The sequence below is a fragment of the Euprymna scolopes genome, chromosome 13 (assembly GCF_053919585.1).
Source record: "Euprymna scolopes isolate OS-2025 chromosome 13, ASM5391958v1, whole genome shotgun sequence".
Classification (NCBI taxonomy): Eukaryota; Metazoa; Mollusca; class Cephalopoda; order Sepiida; family Sepiolidae; genus Euprymna; species Euprymna scolopes.
Genome location: NC_136494.1, coordinates 1,070,001 through 1,095,000, shown reverse-complemented (window position 1 = coordinate 1,095,000; position 25,000 = coordinate 1,070,001). Strand labels below are relative to the sequence as shown.

Here is a 25,000-nt window from a genome sequence, read left to right as displayed (position 1 = left end):
ACAGATAACCGAAATAAGTTTGATTTTCATTTTTTATCATACAAAACTAAAAAAAAATGCTCTGAACTGTATTGCACCACTTTTATTCTCTTTACAAAAATTAAAAATCAAGATATATTTCTTATTCTAATTTCGATCAAAATCCATTACATGATTTTGATTTTAGAAAATGTCTAAAATTTAAGGCTTAAGGTATCTTAAGAAGAAATTGAAATTCAGAGAATCTTGCTTAATTGGTGTCTGATGTTTATGGATCAAATTTAATACAAATTTTAAAAAATTGAATTTTCCAATCGAAGAATGTGTCCATATCACGCGCCCTAAAACCACTTTAAAATACTCCAAAGAAACTGAGATCTATAGAATAATAGCAGGCTACGCGGCGTTACCCGGGCGTAAAACATGCACAAATATTATACTTTAATTCATACAGAAACTGAGACATGTGCATGCGAGTAATATGTGTTTTCTAAACAGTTCACTATATGTAAGTAAAAAAAAAAAAGAAAATACTCGAGCTGAGATCGAAACCAAAACTTAAAGGCAGTGTTTTCAAACCTACTTATTCTTAACATAAGTAATCTGATATAAGCCATTCACACATGTACATTCGTGAAACAGTTAGCAAACATAAAAATCCGACGACCTCCGTGCACCAATTTTTAAATTTTGATCCCTTAGCAAACTGTTTTTTCGGATGAAAACCGATTAAAACGTTTTTCACGTCTGAATATTCTATATACCAAATTTCAAGTCTGTATATCAAAAATGCACATTCTCACTTTTATAGATATTTAGATAGATTAATTGATACTTGATAAATATTGTTAAAATTTCGTAAAAATCAGAGGTATGTCAATTTTTACAAAAGGTTTCCACGCTTTTATTATCCCCCCTACCAACTTATATGAACCAAATAAAACAAAACACAGTCTACATTACCCAACTTTATGCTTAGCAGCTTGCTGTGGCTTTTAGCCCTGGGCCACAAAATTAACAGAGATTAGACCTTTCCTGTAATGACCTGCTCCACGTTGATTGCAACATAATGTTGGCTCTGTGCAGTCCTAGGAGGTCCACCCTCCCAGGCTTTGCCTTCTCTCTTTGAGAAGTTAGTTTACTGCTAATAGCTAATCGCCTGAGACACCCTACTGGGAATGCGGACGGGTCTGTACAGGCATCTTTTGCAGAGTCAGAGGGCATGGCAAAACCCTTAGGAAAAGGCCAAGGAAAAGTGGAGCAGGGTGGAAACAAAATAACGTAACCTCTTCCGCTATGGCCTCACCTTCCGCACAACAATAGTGGCATAAACCGCAGGGGACAAAGAGAAAAACTGTGAACTCCTTGGATGAACAGGAGGAGGCCGGTGAAAAAGAGGCTCAAATATAAGCGTTTCCACCCAGTTCATTTTAAAAATAAAAAACATAAAAAACATAAAAAACATAAAAAACATAAGGGTGACAAAAAGTAGTCCTAGCTTCCCCCCACCCCACAAGCAAAACTCACAAGCACACAATTAATTCCCATTCCTAGAACAACTACAGACAAAACACTCTCACTCTGCAAACACTGGTCCCCATACCAACACTGGAAGCAAAACATGTCCTTACACCACACACACTAAAACAAATTCCAGCACTAACACACGCAACAACGCCGTCTTAACCCTGATAAACTGGCAAAGAAGAGGAGCCAGTTTTTCTTTCTCGCAACAAGTCTGGAGCAGCACTGACTTTTTCAATTCCAACTTCCGACCCTTGTGTCACAGTTCTCATAGTTGGAGGGAACTAAATAATTAGCAGGTGTGTTCAAAAATTCATAATAATGAATCCTGTACATATAAACAAATAATTCATAGATGACGGATAATTAAATGGCATTGTTCAATGTTGATGGAGGTATAGAAGCAATAAAGATGAATTTGAGAAAGAAAGGAACAAATAAAGACCTGGCCAGAGATAGGTAAGTTTGGTAGTCAATTTCTAAAAGTTGTCCAACACATGCCAGCATATTAAATGGATGTTAAAGTGGCAATGATGATCATGATGATGATGATGGCGATAATTATATTATTATTATTATGATGATGATGATGATGATGATGACGATGATACTGATGATGATGCTGATGATACTGGTGATGATGATGATGATGATGACGACGGCGATGATGATGATGATGAGATTATTATTATTATATGATGATGATGATGATGATGATACTGGTGATGACGACGACGATGAAGATGATGATGATTATATGATGATGACGATGATGATGATGATTATATGATGCTGCTGCTAATGATGATTATATGATGTTGATGATGATATGATGATCATGATGACGCTGATGATGACGACGACAATGATGATGATGATGATGAGTATATGATGATGATGGTGATGATGATGAGTATATGATGATGATGATGATGATGATGATGATGATGATGATGATGACATGATGATGATGATGATGATGATGATGATGATATGATGATGATGATTTCAGAATGTGTGCTATTATTTGTAAAATCACCCAAGACTTGTGAAGAGGCCAGAAAAAGGTTCCAATGTGTCAGTTTCTTAAGACTGACGTGGCATCACGGAATTTTCTTTCAAAGATTTCGAATCGGTGCCAAATTTTTGTACCGTTTTTTGGCAGCAATGTTAATGTTTTGTTGGCTGCGACTCGAAGCGACTCTAAAAATAAATATTAAACATGTGCCTCAAACAACTCATTTTTTTTTTGTTTCAAAAAAGGGAAAGAAACAATCCTGGAAATTGTGTTGGAATGGAAAAAATAAAATCCACAGACACATGTTTTATCCGTACAACAATCTAAAAGAAGAAAGATTATTTTATTTTTTTTATATAGTAATGGATCACCACTTACGAAGGGCAAAAGCTGTTTGAGGATAAGAATTAGTGAGATTTTCAGATGGATGATGAATAGTATAATGAGAGGATTGATTATTCGACAGATATTTGTTGACATTGGATTTGTTGAGTCTTGAATTTATTTATTTGTTTAGCTGGATTTTTGTTGGTCTTGTTTGTTGTCCCATGGAAGTCAAGAGATAAGCAACCCCTGAATTCCGTTTTATTTACAGCAAGGCCGATGAGTCAATATGGAAGCCTGAAAAAAAGAGATAGTAATCAAAGATCTTAGGAATTTACGATGCAACCCACAACTCGGTCGGGTATGTTGTATGATTGAATAAATTAATATTTCGGTGTTTCACGTTGTGTGTGATCAGCAATTCATCTTAATCCATGCTGACTAACCAATATAAGTAAAAAGACAAGATGCCGACTCAGATGCGATCAGTAAATATGTAACAGAGCGTGGACACGCATATAGCATATATGTATTCAAATGCCGAGTAGTGTGCGAAGTGACGTCACAGTAAAGAAAAAGAAAAATATAAAAAGAATGTGTGCACAGACCAATTGCATTCATGAGGTCAGAGGTCAGAGAGAAAGAGCACGGTCACGTTTTATTCGGAAATGAATGTTGTGACAATGGAAAAAAGTGAGTTGAATCATTACTTGTCTTTTGTACCTTGTGACATACTCTGCTACAACGTGTTGGGTCCTGAGTATCTACATGTGTATGCGTGTGCATAAACATGTGAACTACATTACAAATAAAGCCATTGAAATTATCACGGGTGAAGAATATTCTAAATTCTGACTTTTACTAAGATCTAGTAAATTCTCCTCTCTGCAACAGAAGAGACGTTTATGAGCCTGTTTCTACTCTACCATTATTTTAAAGGTAAATGCTTGTCTGAGCTTCATTCAACGCCCCCCCCTCAACTTTCACAAAAAGCACTCGTCAAGCTATAACCACTACCAATCAAATTTCCCTACTCTCTATCAGTACCTAAATCTAACCGCAAATTTCATGAACAAAGCTTCTTTCCTAGAACTGCCCACATATGGAACAAAGTTCCGCAGGCTTACTTCTTAGCTGACTACAACATGGTCGTCTTCAAGTCCAATGTAAACAAGTTCTTGCTATCCTGCCTCCTTAAATAGTCCAATTCTTCCCAATTCCCACCAAAAACGATCACTAAGCTGTTGTCTTACTAACTACCTTATACTCATTAACCTTTATCCTTGAGTGGTCTCCATTGTAGATCCCAACACATCATCTTTAGCTGGGACAGGTGATCAGGGCTTGTGAATCCGTACACAGGCTTCAACAGTTAGACCGTCTTCAATGGTTAGACTGCCTACTTCAACGATTAGACCACCTGCCAACAAGAGAAACTGTAAGGCCAGTCAGATCTATGGAGTTGCCAAAAAAGGCAGCCACCGACCCTGATCAGGCATCACCTGAAGACCTTTTGGCATGCGTTCTTGTAAACCTGTTGCAGGTCGTTATTACTGACATTGTCGAACCTGATCAGAATTATGCTGTGAAGGGGAAATCAATTCAAAGCAATCTGCATTCGGTCCGAACGGTCATAGAGGTTTTATAAGACGACATTGAAGCTACGCTGATCAATTTGGATCAGTCCAAGGCATTCGATAGGGTTGATCATGGGTTTCTGGAATCTGTTCTAGATGCTGCCGGTTTTAATCCGGGCTTTTGCAGATGAATCTCCATTTTGTATAGTCGGCCGATGGTAGTTGTTGAGGTCAATGAGATGCTGTCGGAACCGTTCATTATCTCTCGGTCGGTATGTCAAGGTTGTTCGTTATCTCCCTTGCTTTACGTCCTCATGCTTGAACAATTCCTGCACAAATTGAGGATGAGGGAGACTGGACTTGCTCTATGTGGAATTGTTCTTCCTGGCGGTGTGTGCGCCAAGGTTTCTGCGTATGTCGATGATGTGACAGTGTGCGTCTTGAGCCTGAGAGACATTTGTACCATAATAAGTACAAAGAGATTACAGGGGCCATAGTCAACCTTAGCAAATCCAACAGCCTAAGGTTGGCTGCCTGGAGAGGCATGCCTGTGCTACCAGGTCGTTTCAATTAGACTGATGGCCCGGTTCATATCCTTGGCGTGTGGTTTGGACCAGGTCTCCAATTTAACAAAAATTGGTCGGAAGTACAAGCAAAGGTCGAAGTGTCTGTGAGGATTTAGCTTCATAGTGGTCTTTCCCTTAGAGGTAGGGCAAAGGCGTGCTCCACTTAGATTTTTCCACTAATACTTTACCGATTGTATGTACTGCTCCTGCCTGCAAACTTCTTATAGGCATTAACACATTCCCTCTTCTCGCTTCTTTGGAACAAGAGAAAGCCTTTTGTTCATAGACAGGTTTGCACCCAACATCTGTGTGGTGGGGGCTTAGGAATATTGAACTTGGCAAGCCACAAAAATGTCGAGAGATCAGCATTCCTAAGTAGAACTCTGACAAAGGAGTCTGCATGTGGTCGGAGCCGCTTTTCAACCTTCAGGAAAAAATCACTTTTACAATTGATTTTTTCCACGTACTCTAACCACTGTGCCATGGATCTAATTACTTAGGACCTTTATCCATGGGTGACAGAATGAGAGCATGCTACCCTGTGAAGTAGATAAAAGATTCCATTTGAAATTCTGTCCAGAATCTCGAATTTGACAGAAACATTCCTGAGTTCAACAAGATACACCTGAAGAAGGATGGAAGTTACATCACCTAAAACGTTGTGAAAATGACACTCAAGATGAGAACAGTAGTTCAAAGAATCCAAATAATATGAATAATCAATCCTCATCTCAAAAAAACCAGAAACGTTAAGACAAATTTCTGAGACTGGGCTTGACTCCTAACTGAAATGGAAAACTTACATCAGATCCGTTGCCAAAATGTTCCATGATGACGTCATTGAAATAACGTTGTATTATTTTTTCTATTTAAACCAATTCAAGAAAGAACACTATGCGTGCTTGCCGAAGTCGGTTAAAAATGAACGATTTTTGACGATCCTCCTTTCTTTTGAACAATCATATCTATATGAAATAATTGACCTGTTGTTGGAGACGCCCCTCCATGAGATTAATGGCCTATCTCATGACATCACTTTCTCTAGTGACATCACTTCCCATATCGAGTACCAGTGCCTGGCAGTCTGAGATTGGTAGGTGACGAAGCATTGACCAGCAACAGAAAACTGAGGAAAATTTAAAAGAATATGATAAACAGCCCCAGTTACAATTTCAAGAAAGGCAACAAGCGTTGGAGGAGAGAATGCTACTTCAACAACAGAGACAAGAAGAGCTATTGTTAAAAATATTCGATAGAACGGAACACAGAGACGACAGTTTTGCTTTTTCCCAAAGTACAATATGGAACGCTATAGAAACGTTCAACTACCAACCGGAGTTGGATGGGACGTTTGACGCTTTCTATCGGAGATATGAAGACTTATTCATCATGGATTGTCAAGAGTGGAGCAATGCTAAAAAGTTCGCCTACTTTTTGAGGAAATTAGGGACTACAGAACATAGCAAGTTTGTGGATCATATTGTTCCCAGGAAGACGAGTGAATTGGAATTTTTTTAAGCGGTCAAACTTTTATCTGAACTATTCAGCTCTGATTCTATGCTCTTCTCTCTAGACTCGAGAGCGATCAGGGCCTCACCCTCCAGAAGTTGGCCGAGGATTGTCAACAGGTAGTCTGCGTGAGGAACAACTCAAGACACATTGAGGAGTCAGGCGCAACATTCATTAGAAGGACGACCTTCAAATCGGAAAAATACTCATCCTGAAAAAGCAAAGCTGGAAGAAAGAAAACTTAGGCTACACCTAATAAGTACCACCCAGTCACAAGACTCGGATCCCCTACAAGCCCGTGCTATCGCTGCAGTGGGAAACATTGGTCGAATCAATGTTTTTACAAATATAAGTACTGCAACGAATGTGGCAGGAAGGGCCACAAAGCGACCCAGTGCAGGAAGAAAAAGGTCAAGAACAGTGTCCGACAGACTAGATTCGACTTGGATTCAAATAAGAACTGGCGCAAATATGTCACAGTTAACATTGCAAATAAAACTGTGCATCTACAATTGGATTCCGGATCAGACCTGTCCATCATTAACCTTAAGACATGGAAAAGGCTAAGGAAACCAACCATGTGTAAGACGAACAAATTAGCTCGAGCTGTAACAGGCGATAAAGTGGAATTTGAGGAAGAGCTCACACTCCCGGTGACCTTAAATGGTGTTACTAAAAAAGTGAAAGTGTATGTACATAGGACATCCGAAAACCTGTACGGTACTGATTGGATGGAGCGATTCGAATTGTGGGACCAACCTATGAATAAATTCTGTCATAGGGTAGAAGACTCGTTTACAGAGGAGCAACAACTGAAGGACGAGTTAAAAGAGGAATTTCCAGAAGTATTCTCACCAGGACTAGGAATATGTACAAAGGCTATAGCAAGATTCGAACTAAAAGAAAACACCATGCCCGTTTTCAAGAAGAAAGGAAACTTCCCATTCGTAGCAACAAAGAAATCGAAAAAGAAAGCTTCAACAGAATTTGCCAAAGGAGGCATAAAAAACTGAAACTACAAAGCCGGAAGCTAAAAAACCTGAGAATTTCCCAAGCCAAAGCAACAATTTCTACACGTGTATAGGATTACACCCAACCTGAACACACCAACAGCAGTCTCACCTGCAGAAACGATGTTTGCATGGAAAGTGAGAGCCGTTTTTAACAAGCTCTTACCTAAACAGTCAAGGCCACTAGTGACCACTTATGTACCCAGTAAACGTATCATATCAGGTAAAAGAGTGTTTTTCAAAAGTTATAAAAACAATACATCATTCTGGGAGGTATGTACAATTACTAAGAGAGGAGTCGGTGACATGGTATATATCATCCAAGGACCAACATATACCCACAAAAGCCACCAGAACCAACTAAGATGTTGATCAGTGGAAACCAGCGACAGTCCACCATTGGAAGATGAGCCGATAGACACTGTCTTCGAAACTTTTGATCTTGAACCTCCTCAACCAACACCTGAACTATGGTGGTCGTTCCGTAAGAGAAAGGTTACCGAGCAATTGATGGTAAACCCCAAAAGCTTTTACGAACAAAAAGCTTGAAAAGGGGGTGTTGGAGACGACCCTCCATGGGATTACTGGACTATCTCATGACATCACTTCCTCTAGTGACGTCACTTCCGGTATCGAGTACCGGTGCCTGGCAGTCTGATATTGGTATGCGACGAAGCCGGTCGTGTGCAAACGCCTACCATTGAGGAATGATATTCCCAACTGGTCTTTGCCTTTAATCTACGTGAATACATGTTCGTTTCTAAAAATCCTGTGTTCCTTTCATTTATTATCATTTAACCCCATAACAACTGTTTTTTCTAATTTTCATATATTATTCGGCCGAGACATTACTCTTTCAGATTGTACCGGTTTCGACGCGGTCCGATGCACACACACACACACACACACACACATTTTGCCTTTTATATATTAGATGATAAAAAATAATGATTACGCGAGTCTCTCGCTCCTTGACAGGGTTCAAAAGAGAGTCGCAAATCTGATAGGCCCTAAACTGGCATCTAAGCTTCAGCCTCTGTCCCATCGTCGAAACGTTGCATCCCTCTGCTTGTTCTACAAGTATTATAATGGTGAATGCTCTGATGAACTGCAAGCACTTGTGCCCCCACGACGTAAACACCCTCGAGAGACCCGACAAGCTGCAAAATCCCACCCCCACACTGTAGAGATCCCTAGATGTAAAAGATCTTTCTTCCCCAGAACTGCTAGACTTTGGAATTCCATTCCAGGTCACTGCTTCCCCAACTGTACTGACTTGCATAAGTTCAAGTGCAACGTGAACCAACATCTCGCTGCCCAAATCCCTACATAGTACCCCAGTAGATGTTTCCCCTGATAGTAGCCCCCTACACCAAAGTGGCAATGTTTGGGGTGAAAATGTAATAAAAAAAAAAAAAAATACAGGCAGTTTTATTGATAGTACACACATGAAACTCTAGTCCCCTTCGAAGTAACCGAAATGCACTTGTTATACCATTCCAACAACTTATGGAAGGCCCCAGGGAAGTCCTCTTGTGTAAACCTCAATGTCAATGACCCTCGCTACAGCCTTTTTCATCTCCTCAATTGTCTCATAACGACAACCTCTAAGGTTTTCCTTGAGCTTAGGAAATAACCAAAAACCACAAGGAGAAAAGTCTAGATTATAGGGAGGGTGAGGAACTGTCTTGATGCCCATCTTGGTCAAATAGTCTGTGACAGGGATGGAACACCTATGGGACAAACTTTGTGCAAATCTTCCATATCTTCAATTCCTTCGTGAGTAATTGTGTGCACTGACATCAAACTGTGCACTTATTGTTTCTATAAACACACAACAGTCCTTATCTACGAAATTCTTTATTTGGCCAATCAATTCTGGTATCCTGAATTCCTTACTCCTCCCACACATTTTATCATCCCTCACAGATTCCCTGCCTTCCTTAAATCTCTTATGCGACTCAAAAACTGATACTCGATTCATGTAAGATGGTCTAAAAGCAGTCTGAAGCATTCCATACGTTTCTGTGTCATTTTTGTCAAATTTAAAACAGAATTTTATTTCATATCGTTCTTCTAAAATGTCCTCATGTCCAGATTGCATTTTTGAAATTCACCAGCTGTGACAATCAGGCTTTAGTAGGGTGTATTCCAATTTCTTCTGTAGCTGTTCATTTGAACCTGAAATTATAAAAATTGGTCAGTCATCTCATAAGATGTATAGCAATACCATACTGAATTTTCAAGAGTCCACGACAATTTTAAATATCTGTACAAAAAAGTCTGGAAACTTATTGAAAGTACCGCGTAAATATATTAGTCTTACCTTGCTGATAAATCATCGTCTTCATTTCCCCAACCCCAATACAGATTCGAGTAACCATTTATTTTCTTGACATTCTTTCGGTTTAGAGCTATCACTCCTCCAGCATAGTTGTAGAACATCACACTGAAATGAAAACAGAAATAATTTAACATTTAAAAAAAAAAAAGTGTTTCCGATTCTATGGATTTCGATCAATAAAAGAATTACAATAAATATTGTCACTATAGGCTGGTGGCATCTAGTTATGGAAAAATTCAGTGGAAATTGTTTTAGGCTCATTAATGTAAAAGTGACAAATACTGTTTTCAAAATTCACAGTCGTTACAGCTGTAACGTTGCCGTTACAGCTGTAACGTTGCCGTTACAAACAAACAAGACAAAAGAAATAAAAATTCGGGTGACATTTTTTCCTTTATAACAAAAGCATTTATTACAATTCCTCTCCCGTCTCAAAACCACTTAAAAGTCTCTCGCCATCATCCATCTCGCCCGGTGTACATTTTTCTTCTCCGACCCCATGTCGGCTATCGCCAGCCATTTATTGCTTTCGACTTTACATGTCCATTTTCTTCGACACTGATTTTTTTTTCTCGCCAGCACATGGTGTCCTTTTTCTCTTTTTCTTGTTGCGCCAACTCGTGCACACTTCCTAATTTGCATATGCGCTTTTTTGGCTGCTGCTACTAATCTCTGCAAGCCAGCCATCCTTTGCTGCTGCTGATATTTTCCCATGTGCTCATATACACTATTTTACACAGCGGCAGGGGATGAGTGGGAAAATTTCAGCTCATTGCAATGTGCATCATCATCATCATCATCATCATCATCATCATCATCAGCAGCAGCAGCAGCAGCAGCAGCTGCAATGTGAAGGTGGCTAAGTGGTTGCAACACAGACTGGCAATCTGGGTGTGCCAAGTTCGAATCCAGTTCGTTCCACAGAAATACTTTCACTTAGCGACATGTTGACAATGTTCACGTGGTACCTTCCATAAGCACTTGATATATTTCTAGAAAGATATCTAATTAGAAAGATATTGGAGGAACGAATGCCAACAAAAATCATCTGATTCATGCGAAAATGAATAAATGATACTCAACGACAAGCAGCAGTATCATCAGTATAAACTCGCTGAAATCAAACGAACGGTTGATACTATCTGTAGTAAGTGTCGTGTGGGAAAAGAGATTGTGGAGCATGCCATCTACGATTGTCCCCTCATCCACTTCTCTACACCTCTGGACACCCTCATGGTAGATTTCGTCCTTGTCCTGGCTATCTGTTAGAAGTGGATCTCCATGCCAGATCTTCCAAATGTGACCAAACCAACTACAAAAAGCTAATCCCAATCCGTCTTGTTGTGTTGTATGGTCGGGCAGTATATAAACAGAGTCTATATAATTAATATCTGTTTAACGTTGTGATATATATAGTGTGTGACGCACAGGAAAGGAAAATACTTCTCTCTGTTTTGTCTTATTCTCTTATCATTCAAGTTCATCTCCCCCGAATGAAAACAATAGATTATATAGTTGATGTAACTTTATTCTTGACTTCCCATCGCAGCTGCAACAAGTTGTAATTTTCTACATCATGTTACAGTCACGTTTCTCTCAGCTTCCAAAACAAGGAGACGATATCTTTTGTGTTAACTTGTCCGACTTTTCCAGTCTGACTCCAAACTCTACACTAAACTGCACGTCTGTCAACAAAATCTATCTCACTAGCATGGGTGCCCGGCGTTGCCCGGGTGTTTAGAGGTGTATGCTGAGCAAAAAAAAAGAGGGTAATTTTTTAAACTTTGACCCCTATTATGACCCCTGGAAATTTATTGTTTTGGCCTCAAATCAAGTTATTACGTTAGATCCATGTCCACGGAACCTATATCTAAAATTTCAAGGGTGTAGACCCAAAATTGTCGGAGGAGTTTGGTAGAGTTCTTAAAGGTCAAATCGTTGAAATTTGACCCCTTAACAGCCAAATTTCTGGCTGACACCCGTCACATCGATTTTCCCAAATCTCAGTACCCGTTATTTCAAATTTCGAGTCTATAGACTAAAAATTGACAGAGTTATTGCGTAGGGAAATGTACACAGACAGACACACAGACAGACAGACAGACAGACAGACACGTTCACTTTTATAGATATATATAGATTACGTCATGTATGTAACATTAAGATCACGTGATGCCATCACTAAAATCATCTCCATTCTTTATGTTTTAACATTTTTTTTTTAACATTACTGACACATTTCTACCATAATAATTCTATCTTAAAAATCTTTCGCTTTGATATATATTTTCTAGACATAAAAAACGATAATAATAATAATAATAATAATAATAATAATAATAATAATAATAATAATAATAATAATCGCTTAGCTTACTTGGCATCCCCCGGCAGTGCTCTATATAACAGCTCCTCCTCCTCCTCCTCCTCCTCCTCCTCCTCCTCCTCCTCCTCCTCCTCCTCCTCCTCAACAACAACAACAACAACAACAACAACAACAACAACAACAACAACAACAACAACAACGACAGCAACATGAATAATAATAACAACTACAACAACAACATTAACAACAACAACAACAACAACATTAGTAATAATACCAACATTAATAATAATAACAACAGCATTAACAACAACAACAACAACATGGGTTTAACATCTGTTTTACATAGTAGCATGTGTTGGACGGCATTAAAAAATTGAGTTTTAAAGTTATTTATCACTACCCAGGTCTTTATTTATCCTTCTTTCCACCAGGTCATTTTTCATCACTTCCAGTGTTGTCCTTTACTATTCCTTGTGAACTGAACCTACTAATTAAACTGTTCTACATCTAACCCAAGAATTCTCATCCATTATTACAATGTGGTCACACTATAGAAGTCTACTTTTCTGTGCACATCTCTATACAGTCTGGACTCATCAGAACAAAATCCGCCGCTAAGATTCACATTGCACATCCATACTGTTACTCTCAGATCATTTCTCTGTAAATTACCGAAAAAAAAAAAAGAAAATTAAACCCCAGAAGCAAATAATGGCGCCGTTGTTGTTTTTTTTATTCATTTTTTATTTCTATTTTTTACAACTACCAGGAAGAAGAAAAAAGGAGCCGAGAGAGATAAATATACACGCAGCAATTTGTATCATGCCAACTGAATAGCACTTCAGGCAGGTCGTAAGAGGTCACAGGTATTTTGTTGCGCGATTGACGTATCCTCTTCTCACACTATGTTAAACTATTTTGCGTTTTAAAACCATGGAATTTGAGAAGAGCGTTCATTTCATTTGTTTAAAGTTTACGTATTTCGTGTGAGAATAAAACAACAAATGCGTTTTGGTTTATCGTTAATTTGATGACTTTTTATTGTTGGTTTCGTTGTTGATAGAAAACAAAGAATTCTAGTCATCATGGGTTTTTTGCCAGATGAAAACCGTGCACCATCAGATTTTACGTTTATGTAAAACGTCTTCAAAATTTTGCAAAATGGGAAATGACGCATTTGAAACAAGATCAGGATTAATCAGATTCGAATGTTCAGAAAAATGCGTTTGCACATCGAAAACGTCTCATTGAGTAAAAACTTAAAAGTCAACACAAGATTTGAAAATTTATTGAATGGAAGAAAATATTGGTTTTTAGATCTCAAATCAAAGAGTTTATTTCTGATATTTCTTCTCAGTTTTTCTGACGGAATTTTAATATAACATACACACATATTAATTAATGAAGTTCAATTTACATACATACATACATACATACATACATGCTGTTAAATGTTTTTAACTCCTGATGGGGTGTATGCCACCAATGATTTCGGCGATCATTTTTATAACCACAAGTTATGATAACCAACCAATGAAAAGCTTCCAAAGTTACTATAAAAATTGTCCAATTTTGGATTCAACCAGTTCGCCATTGTCTACGTCACGAACCGCATTTGGCCGCCATCTTTGTTACTGGCAATTAACACTCAGTATCGGAACTGCACTGCTTCTTCACCGCCATCTTTGTTCAACATAATGTCTCAACACTTAAGACATACATACATACATACATACATACATACATACATACATACATACATGCATACATGCATAAGTGCATACATGTTTCAGTCGAATCCCAATTCAAGGATAACATTTCATTCAACCAAAAAAAGAATCGATATTGAAACGGGAGTTAATATTGCACTAGTTTTATAAGATGTTTGGGTGTGGTCTATGTTCTGAGAGAAAGTGAGGTGCATACTTTCTGAATGTGAGCAGTAAGAGTTTTGGTGGGAGGTGTAATGAAGGAAGAAGGTAGGGGTAAGGAAGGAGGCGAAGTATGATTTCGTGTGGTTAAGCTGCCGCATTGGGGAGGTGTTAGTATTCTTTTAACTTGGCGGTTGTTTATTGGCCTACGTTTTCGCTTTGATCTGAAGTAATATACCTTAATCGTCGCTACTTCTCTATCTTAGGATTTTACGGTTGATTTTTTCTTTTCTGGTGGCGACTTCATTTACTTATTGACAAATCTTTTATTTATTTTATTTTATTTATTTATTTTATTTGTTTTTAATCTATTCCTTGTTTTTTTATACGCTCCATCGTTTCTAGTTAACAAATTCTTTCTTTCTTTCTTTATTTGTTTGTTTATTTGTTTATAAGACATATGTCCATATGGTCAATTTAACAGTTGAATAGATATATGGGCTTATTTATATGATTTAAATAATGGTGATATACCGGTAGTTATATTTTCTCCTCTACCGCGGTGTCTGAAGTAATTATCGTGGCAAATGTTTTTATATCTATATATAAACTTAATTTCGATGGTTGTCATTCTCTCATTTGGGTTGTTTATCCTTTCCCCAATACTAGAATATTTATATATTTGATAGATTTATATCCTTCGTTTTAAGAATAGGTTCTTCAGACCATACACATGCAAACAGACGCATAATAGCATATATTTATCTATATTTGTGGAGTATTCTTTTCTAGTTGTTGGTTTCCAAATGTAACGCTGCTTCACGATAATACTTCTTGTAGATATATATCAACATTCCAATTACAAGCGTGTTAAACCCATCGATTATTTTAGTTATTCGTTTTTGGATGTTTAATTCTTAAATATTCAAAGTGCACCCATCTTTATTCAATTGGTGGCAAATTGTGTTTTGTTTAGTATTAAACGATGACGCTTGAGATGGTGTTCAGGAGTAACGAGAGAATGACCCCTTCCTTACACTGCCAAGACGAAGCTTGTTTCCTTTAATAATTACATGAAACCTTACTAACCACCAATAGCTATGGCTAGAGATACTTTACCTGAGAACACTTCGTTCAAGCTCCTTGGCTTAACGTTCACAGAAAACATGAGTTCGAATAGATACATCGAGATCATTGCTAAGGCTGCTGCAAAGAAGGCGGGCTCTCTCTATCGTGCTAGAAAGTTACTTACACCTGAAAGTATCCTGTACCTCTAAAAAGCCACTATTCGCCCATGTATGGAGTACTGCTGTCACATTTGGGCTGGTGCATCTGCTACTAGTCTCTCGCTCCTGAACAGGGTTCAAAAGAGAGTAGCCAACCTAATAGGTCTCGAACTGTCATCTAAACTTCAGCCCCTGTCTCACTGACGAAATGTTGCATCTCTCTGCCTGTTTTATAAGTATTTTAATGGTGAATGCTCTGACGAACTACAAGCCCTTGTACCCTCTTTGACGAAAATACCTCCGACAAACCAGACAAGCAGCGAAGTCCCACCCCTACACAGTTAAGATCCCTAAATGTAAGAAAGCCTTTTACATTAATAGCTTCTTCCCCAAAACTGCAAAACTTTGTAATTCTCTTCCGATTTCCTGCTTCCCCAGCTGTACTGATATGCAGAAGTGCAAGTGTAATGTGAACAGACATCTTGCTGCTAAACTCCATACATAGTACCCTTGCAACTTAGGTCCCTGATAGTAGCCCCCTACATCGAAGTGGCAATGTGCCTTGTTTGGGATGAAAATGTAAAAAAAAAAAAGAAGTTATTTATGCTAGCCTCTTCTTTGACGCTTTTCGATGTATGTTATAATTATTAGAGGTTTGTCAGTTTATAGTAAGTATAGTTATTAATTTTTGGTGTATTGGGACTGCTCGCTATCCGGTCACCTTTTACCTAGGTTCCTTTATTAATTAATTAAGATATTGGGATTACTACTATGCGGGGGATCGCTATTCATTTTTTACAACTTATTTAAAGCGTAGCCACCAAAGTGTTTGCAGCTTATAGCAGATTCTAATTTGACATTTAATAATTTATCAAGGTCCTAAAAACTAATAATCTCATGTTTCTCCACTACTACTCACATTCATAAATTATACATCCAAATTTCTTCCAGAACGTAAATCACACCCAAATATATTATAAAACTAATGTAATATTGACTTCCGTTTCAACATCGATTCTTTTTTGGTCTGACGAAGTGTTATCCTTGAATTGGGATTCCACTAAAACATGTATGCACGTATGTAACCAATAATGTTTGCATATTAAACAAACTATATACCAGCTCTGTTCTGCCTTGAGCATTCTTTAATGATCATGCGAGTTTCATTGGATTTACATCGAGGAAACCAATCGGTACAACCATTACATGATGACGGGTGCCACCCCCTCGGACACTTAAAGTCTATGACCCCAAATGCCTGAGAGAGTATCTATACAAAGATGATGTTACAGACTTTTAGCTTTGTACAACAGCTAAGTCTCTCTTTCAATTCAAAATGTTGATATCCAGCAACAAGCAAGAGCAAGATAGCCAGCAACAAATTAAACTGCAGACCAGCTTATTGTGAGTACTGGTCTCCCGCTTTATGGTTTTTTAAATCAGAGATTTGCTTATCCTAGAAAGGTTGCCTTCATCACAGCTTACGGGAGCCCTCTCTACTCCAACACATATATACATACACACAAATATACACAGTGCTAGTTGGCCGTTGACCCCGAAAAAGGGTTCATTAGCTCTTTGAAAGGTCTTGTTTTTAATCCTTCAGGGAGACTACCGCCCTCCTCACCAAACAAGTCTGGTGGGAGAACCAGTTTAGTCGCTGGTGACTCGATCATGAGGCAGGTAGTACTGGGTTACATGGTACCAGTAGCATATGACATGACCTGACACAAAAAGGGAGATTGCAGGCTGTGCGGTAACTACCATTACATACATACATACATACATGTATATATATATATATATATATATATATATATATATATATATATATATATATATATATTAGTGATGGGAAGATTCCATACTAAATTTCTGATTGCGATACAATTAACGATTCTGATGCTTTATATAAATCTTTAAACTATTTAACTATAGAGTTGTTATTTTATTTTACCATAAAAACACATTAATTGTTCAGGTATTTTCCTAAACGTAAAAATACACTTGTGTGTGTGTGTGTGGGGGGGGGGAGTGATCTATAGAATTTAGTTTTAATCAATAAATATTTATCAATTTATCATTACTACCAGCGGTGGAAGATTTTGCTTTAAACAAAGTCAAATAAATAAAATTAAAAGAATTGCATCGGCACTGGAATAATAGGCACAAATTCTTTCGATTCTAATATCGATTCCGATACCCCCCAAAACTCTGATTCCCGATTCCAATTAATTATCCCAAAACTAATATATATATATATATATATATATATATATATATATATATATATAAAACCCTAAAAACATTTATATATATATATATATAAACCCTACATATATACATCATCATCATCATCATCATCATCATCATCATCATCATCATCATCATGTGCTGTTCTTCGTGTCCAAAGACGACTTCCTGTGAACCATCATTCTCCACTTGTCACGGTCGCGACTGAGACTCTGCCAGCTTCCATTAGGGATCAACCTGTCCTTTAGATTTCATTTGACGGTGTCACGAAACCTGAGCTTAGGTCTGCCTATGCCTCGTACCTTATCCTCCAGTTTGGAAAACAGTATCTGTTTTGGTAGTCAGGAGTTCTCCATTCTGTTTACGTGCCCGGCCCATCTCAGGTTTTTCCAGATGAGCAGGTCATACATGCTTGGGAGGTTGGCTTGTGATAGGATCTCCCTCTTGCTGACAAAGTCATACCACTTGACATTTAAAATCTGCCAGAGGTGTCTCATCATATAGGTGTTGAGCTTGCGGGCTACCAGTTTGACATTGGCCAAGTTTCTGCACCGTATAAGAGTGACGAGAGGATGATGGCGCGGTACACCAAGCATTTAGTTCTGAAAGTCAGGTCTTTATTTTGCCAGACCTTCTGTTTGAGTTTTCCATAGGATATGGAGGCGTTAGCCATTCTTGTAGAAATCTCCTCGTCCATTTTGTTGTTGTTCATGACCATGGTCCCTAGAATTTGCTGACATTGTAAAGCTCCTGGCCTTGAATCTTAATTGGCTGGCTTGTTGCTGGTGATCCAGGGGATTGTTGATACATCATTTCGGTTTTCTTGATGTTAATCTTCAATCCGAAGGCTTTGGCTGATCCTGCGAAGCGAGTTATTATGTCCTGAGCATCCTCGTGACTATGCACTACAAATGCGATGTCATCAGCAAACATGAGCTCCTGTGCGAGTATCTTTGTTGTTCTATTTGCGGATTTATATGCATTGACATTGAAAAGGTCTGCTCCTGGCCTAGATTGTATAAAAACACCCTTATCACAATTTCTAAAGGCATGCTGACAGGTAGAGTGAGAAGAGGGTTGGAGCGAGGACACAGCCCTGTCTGACACCATTCTGCACGTCGTACAGTTTGGAGAGCTTGCCCTTCAGCTTAACTGTGGCTTTCATGCCTGAATGAAGGCCTCTGACAAGGCTGGTGAAGTGTGCAGAAAAGCCAAGTTTCAGCAAGACTTCCCAAAGAGTGCTTCGATCCACCGTGTCGAAAGCCTTCGTAAAATCCACAAAGATCATGTACAGCTCCATATTTTGCTCCACACACTTTTCCTGGATCTGTTTGAGTGAAAAGATCATATCCGCTGTGCCTCTGTTTGCACGGAATCCACATTGTGCCTCAGGTAGCAAGGTTTCAGCATGCGCTGTAAGCCTGTTCAGGAGAACACGAGCGAACACTTTCCCAAGGACTGAGAGCAGTGATATACCCCTGTAGTTACCGCACAGCCTGCGATCTCCCTTTTTGAATATTGTCACTAGCTGTGCGTCTTTCCAATCTTGAGGGACAGTTGCAGTGGTCCAGGCACTCTGTATGATTGTGCAGAGAGTGCTAAGTAGTTTTTGTCCTCCTCGCTTGATGATCTCAGGGTATATGCCGTCAGACCTAGCTGATTTGCCATCCTGTAACATCAGCACTGCTTTACAGATTTCATCTGAGTCAGGGCATCTGTCCATCCAGTGCTGTGTCGGGAACTGCTCCAGGTTGATTATTGTTTGTTCGTCAATATCTGGCGTTTTGTTTAGCAATGTTTTGAAATGCTCAGTCCATCATTTTAGAAGCTTGCATTTGTCAGTGAGGAGAGTGGAATTGTCGCTTGCAAGTAGTTGATCGGGATGGTTCACATTTGAGCCCCAGACTGCTTTCATTTGTATATATATATATATATATATATATGACTATATATATATATATATATATATGACTATATATATATATATATATATATATATATATATATATATGGTCATCCACATGCAATATTGTTTCGCTGTTTCACTGCTCATCAATGCGGCTAGACAAGCAACTACCTCAAGCCAGGATCGAAACCCGACCGCCCAAATGACAGTCAGAGCTCCTAACCGTTGCGATATTCGGCTGCTGCTATGCGGGCCGTGAATTAACAATGTTTTAACATTGTCCAAATACTTAAGCTGAATTTGTTTACACAAGGAGCATTGCTTAATATGCTAATGGTAATTTGTATATCACTTTCCAATATGCTCAACTTAAGATAGGGAGTTATATATATATATATATATATATATATATATATATATATATATATATATATATATATATATATACTTCGGAATAGTTTTGATGAGATGGTAGACATCGAAACCTTATAGGTTAAGGAGATTAATTTTCTAAAGCATTCATTGTCTTGCTTAGAATAATAAAAATTCTTTGATATGAAACTCAACCACTTCATTTCATTTCAATGAGAGTTTTTTGAAATTCATTGATTTACAATTTTAATATATATATATATATATATATATATATATATATATATATATATGATTTTTCCAAAACCTCTGGCCTTGATGAAGCGGAGACTAAAACTTACTGCTATGGTTTCAAATGATCTGAAATAACAGCAAGGGGAGGATTAAATATTTTCTCACAACCTGGTAACGAAATCAGAAGACAAGCAATTTTACAGTATAAAAAATTACCTGTCTTGAAAGTTAAATAGCAGTTATATAGAAATTGTTTAACGTGTTAAGATACTGAATTGAAATTGTTTTCGAAAAATAGCAGTAATTATGCCAAATATATTGAGAGTTTGGGAAAATATATTATTCATTGACGATAAAAACGAACCGGCTATGAGTGTTCATAATCTTATGGATGAGTGTAAGTGCAATAATATTTCACTATATTATTTATAACGTTTTATAGATTAATGGTTTTGTAATAGTTTAAAAAATATAATAATTATGAATCGTCTGTTTCATGCAATAAATGTATATATAATAATTGTGTTGTAATACTAGTTTCATTAAATGTAAATATTTTTCCCTTCTGTCTATCGCAATATTGCATTCCATACATTTGAGAAGTGCTATAGAAATAATGATAAGAAAGTTTGCAGTCCTTGGAAAGAAACTACTGGCATAGAAAGCTGTATTACAAAGCGATATTAAAACAACGAATTCATAGAGACCTCTAGACCAACGTGTCAAACGAGCTGGAACAAAAAAGGCAAAGAACAGATAAGATAATTCTGAAGACCAAATGCTGTTATAGTATTTGTTGAAAAGACTGAGACTAGCAGCATCACATCTATGAGAGATAGTCTGTAGTGAAGAAGAAAGTGTGGGGCCAATCAAATTATAGAACACGTTTCTGCAATTTATCAAGATCCTTCAAATGGGATAGAAAAAATAATTCTGAGGAACACATGCCATTATAGTATTTGTAGAAAAGACTGAGACTAGCAACATCACGTCTTTGAGAGAGGCTGCATTGAAGAAGAAAGTTCCGTTTGATTTTAGGTAGACAGTGGGCAGTCGTATTTATTTATTCATCCTCATCTTGATAGTTGTTGAAAATGAGAGTAACAGTTTGCAAATAAATAAATGAATATACAACTTACTCATCTCCAAGGATTCCAGTAAAAAAATAATATATAATAGCAGACAGTTTCTTCTACAATTTGCCTTGGATTCCACGTATTTTGGAGTAAAACTGTAGAATTGAGCCTTTAAAAATCGATGCTGATCACTGATTCTGCAAAATGCTGCAGATGCAGGAGTGATTTGCAAAGAATGTTTAATTTGTTAATGGAACCAATTTTCGTGATTAATTAAACAGACATGATGATCTGCTCTTTGAAATTTCAGTTCGAAAAGCAAAGATATTATCCGACAATCATCATTGACAGCTGACAAGCATTTCCATTATCAAACCTGCCAATACTGAAAGAATTTCAACTATGGAAAAGTGACACACACTTTGTCTTTTTGAGAGCTTATAACTTCTGTTCTCTTTCATCAGCAACTTTTTTTTTTTAGAAAAATAATGTTTCTTTTTTTTTTTTATTTCTCTCTCCCTCTCTCTCCCTTGCACTCTCTTTCTTCCTCTCTCTCTCACACATATATGCACACTGTTCTTTTTTTCAAGTCTCTAAATCCATTATTCACTTTTCCAAAATCAGTTGCTATGATCTTGGTGAAGGAATTTAAAAAAAAAACAGTTCCGTAAAAGTAACATAAAGTAGACCAGCCACACACGCACACACACGCACACTTACACACACGTGCACACATGCACACACACGCACGTGCACACATGCGCACACGCACGCACACACACACACGCATATGCATGCACACAAACGTGCGCACACGCGCACATGCACACACACATAGTATTTGATGTATCCACATAAAATCTTATAAGGTGATATAATATTTATGTATAGATTTTCAGTATTTACTTTAACAGTACTAAATCCATTAATAGAGGTAGGTACTAAGCTATGAAAATATATGGCAATTAAGCTACAAAAATATTCTGCATTTCGCTACGGCTTATATATACTAAAGCAAAGTTTGCAATGAAAATATCTTCTTCGTCACAGGGAGTTAAAATCAGGAGGTTTTACCAGATGATGTGAAAAATAAGATTTGGTTGTGTGTAAATATGATCCTGTGTTGTGATATCCGAAATGATGGGGTGAGGGGTTGGGGTTAAAGAATGGTATTCGTATGCGTGTATGATGGCTGCTCCAAATCTTAAACATACTAGTGTGTATAGGCTTCAATTAGTGGGGAAATGTGAATTTTATATATGTATGCTGAAAGAGGTTTCAGATTTAATCGGGGTCATTCAGTTATAAAAATGCTTGTATTTGTCTAGAATTTTTATGTGGCCAGAGAAAGTACAACTGTATATCCCCGCCTAACTATATAATCCCTTCTCACGCCAATAAAGATGTTAAGAGACGAGGAAGAAAAAGAAAAGATGCAAGAGAGAAAGAATAAGACTTATTTGTTTCTTCTTTTCTTCTTTTCTCCCTTGCATCTTTTGTATCATGTAGTGGGGCGGGGATATACAAGAGGGCAACGCAAGTTGTAAGTTCTCTGACCACATAAAAATTCTACTCAAATACAAGCATTTTTATCGCACATGCATACCAATACCATTCTTTAAACCCCATCCTTTCCCATATCTCAACACAGACTAAAATCCACATCCCTATTGGGTCTTATTTACATACAACCAAATCTTAGTTTTCACAACATCTGACGCAATCTCTTGATTTTAACTCCCTGTCACGAAGAAGATCTGGTATTTTCATTGCAAACTTTGCTTTCGTATAAACTGTATCGTATGAAGAGGTTTCTAGTTACTGGTAAGTAGCTGATCGAAACATGCTCATGACTGTGTAGCAACATATTACTGCTTATATAAAAATAAATAAAGAGTATACTTTGTTCTGCTTCAGTATTGAGCACTCTTTTATTAACCTCGTTACACTTCATTGGTTATTTATCTGTTGGAAAACAATAACTTCAGATTATATATATATATATATATATATATATATATATGGAGAGAGAGAGAGAGAGAGAGAGAGAGAGAGAGAGAGAGAGAGAGAGAGTCCGAAAAGAAACTGATGGTTAAAAAATATTCATAACTTTCTTAATTTTTAAGTTATTAAATTATATTTTTCTTTTATTTTTTCAGATCATCTACAGTAACTCTTCCAAGGTCATCATGAGTCGTTACACTACCGAGGAGCGGATATTTATTGTAGAGTCGGATTTTCGGTTGAATGAGTCAATATCAGAAACTCAAAGAGAATTTCGCCGAAACTTCAACACAAGAAATTCCCCTACTCCCAATGCCATAAAAGCTATGGTGGCTCGATTTTATGAGCGAGGGTCTGTATGTGACCTCCCTAAATCTGGTAGACCCCGTACGGCAAGGAGTGATGAGTATCGTCAGAGATTAGCAGAGAGTATGGCCGAGGATCCATCCACATCAGTAAGAAGGAGATCAAGTCAAATTGGGGTCTCTCGATCAATGTGGTTCCAGCAGGACGGTGCAACGGCGCATACGGCACGAGAAACATTAAATCTGCTCCAGGACATATTTGGCAACCGAATAATTTCTCGTGGCTGTGAGATAAATTGGCCACCGCACATGTGCAGATTTCTTCCTCTGGGGTTCCCTCAAAGAGCGGGTATACGAAAACAAACCAGCCACAATAAATGCCCTTAAAAACAATATAGAGGAGGAAATTAGGGCCATAAGCCGCGAAACATTAAGTGATGTGCTGGACAATGACCTGCAGAGAGCACAAAAGTGTGAAAATGAAAATGGTGGACATTTGAGTCACATCATTTTTCATAACTAAAATTAGACCTTGTGAAAAACATACCCTGGATTAAGTTGGGCAAATAAAATTAGAATAAATAGACTATGATATATTACTATATCTCAAAAATCACGGAGAGACATATGAAAATTGGTAAGCAAACGTCACAGTTTTCTCTTCTTGATTAAAATACCGTAGGTTTATTACAACAGATGCCATATACAAATTAATTATGTCTATACTATTAGCATTATGTAACTATAGAACGACATTTTTGACACATTCATTTGTGATAATAAACCCTAGATTTAATACTAGGAGTAACATCATCATAATTTCAATCAGCTACAGATGAAGTAGTTCCAAATTTCCCCCTAATCACTAATTCCTCCCACCGTCATCATCCTACACCATGTACATTTACACACAGAGTACTTATATTGAGACCCTACCCTTCATAACTTTTCCGTAAATTCATAGACATAGCATTCACCTTCCATTCCTCGAAACAAAAAATAATAAGATCTCCTCAGACATCTTTCTGCATCTCTGATTGGCTGATACGTGACATTCTCCTATTCCAGAATGGAACTATTCCCGTTATTAAACGAACACTTCGATATCTTAATATTACTGCCCTCGATTACCACTACCGAAATACAATTACATTTAAACCAATTATAAAGCATTCGAAACTACGTGACAACACAAAAAATATAGTGTACACTTCTTTTATTTTTCGTTTTTCTTTTTTTTTTATGAGGTAGCGGGATCAATATTTATAAATGTACGATAACGTGCTTCGTTATTTTCGTTGTTGAAACCACAACTAACTTAGCCCATCACAACTTAAATACTCATACTATACCTCCCTCCCTGTCTCAAGTCATCATACGCCTTGCAATAAATATGGATATTTGTGGGTTTTTTTTTGTGTTTTTTTGGTGTTTTTTTCATTTTTCTCGGTTGTTTTCTTTTTTTCGCTTTCAAACTATTTTCTTTGTTTTTTTATTTTACTTTTTATTATTTATTTTTATATTACCGAATTGAAACGAAAACATTCATTTGTTTTTTTTGTGTGTGTTTTCC

At 37.4% G+C, this 25,000-nt stretch overlaps 1 protein-coding gene across 3 annotated transcripts in view; it reads right to left on the bottom strand.

Annotated features, from left to right (window-relative positions):
- LOC145291913 (beta-1,4-galactosyltransferase 3-like) overlaps positions 1-25,000 on the bottom strand; it is a 367,549-nt gene that overhangs the window by 13,922 nt on the left and 328,627 nt on the right. For all 3 annotated transcript variants that reach the window (XM_080137751.1, XM_080137752.1, XM_080137750.1), the window contains exon 6: positions 9,834-9,956. In XM_080137751.1, the coding sequence (XP_079993877.1) occupies positions 9,834-9,956 (123 nt within the window). The remainder of the gene's footprint in view (positions 1-9,833; positions 9,957-25,000) is intronic.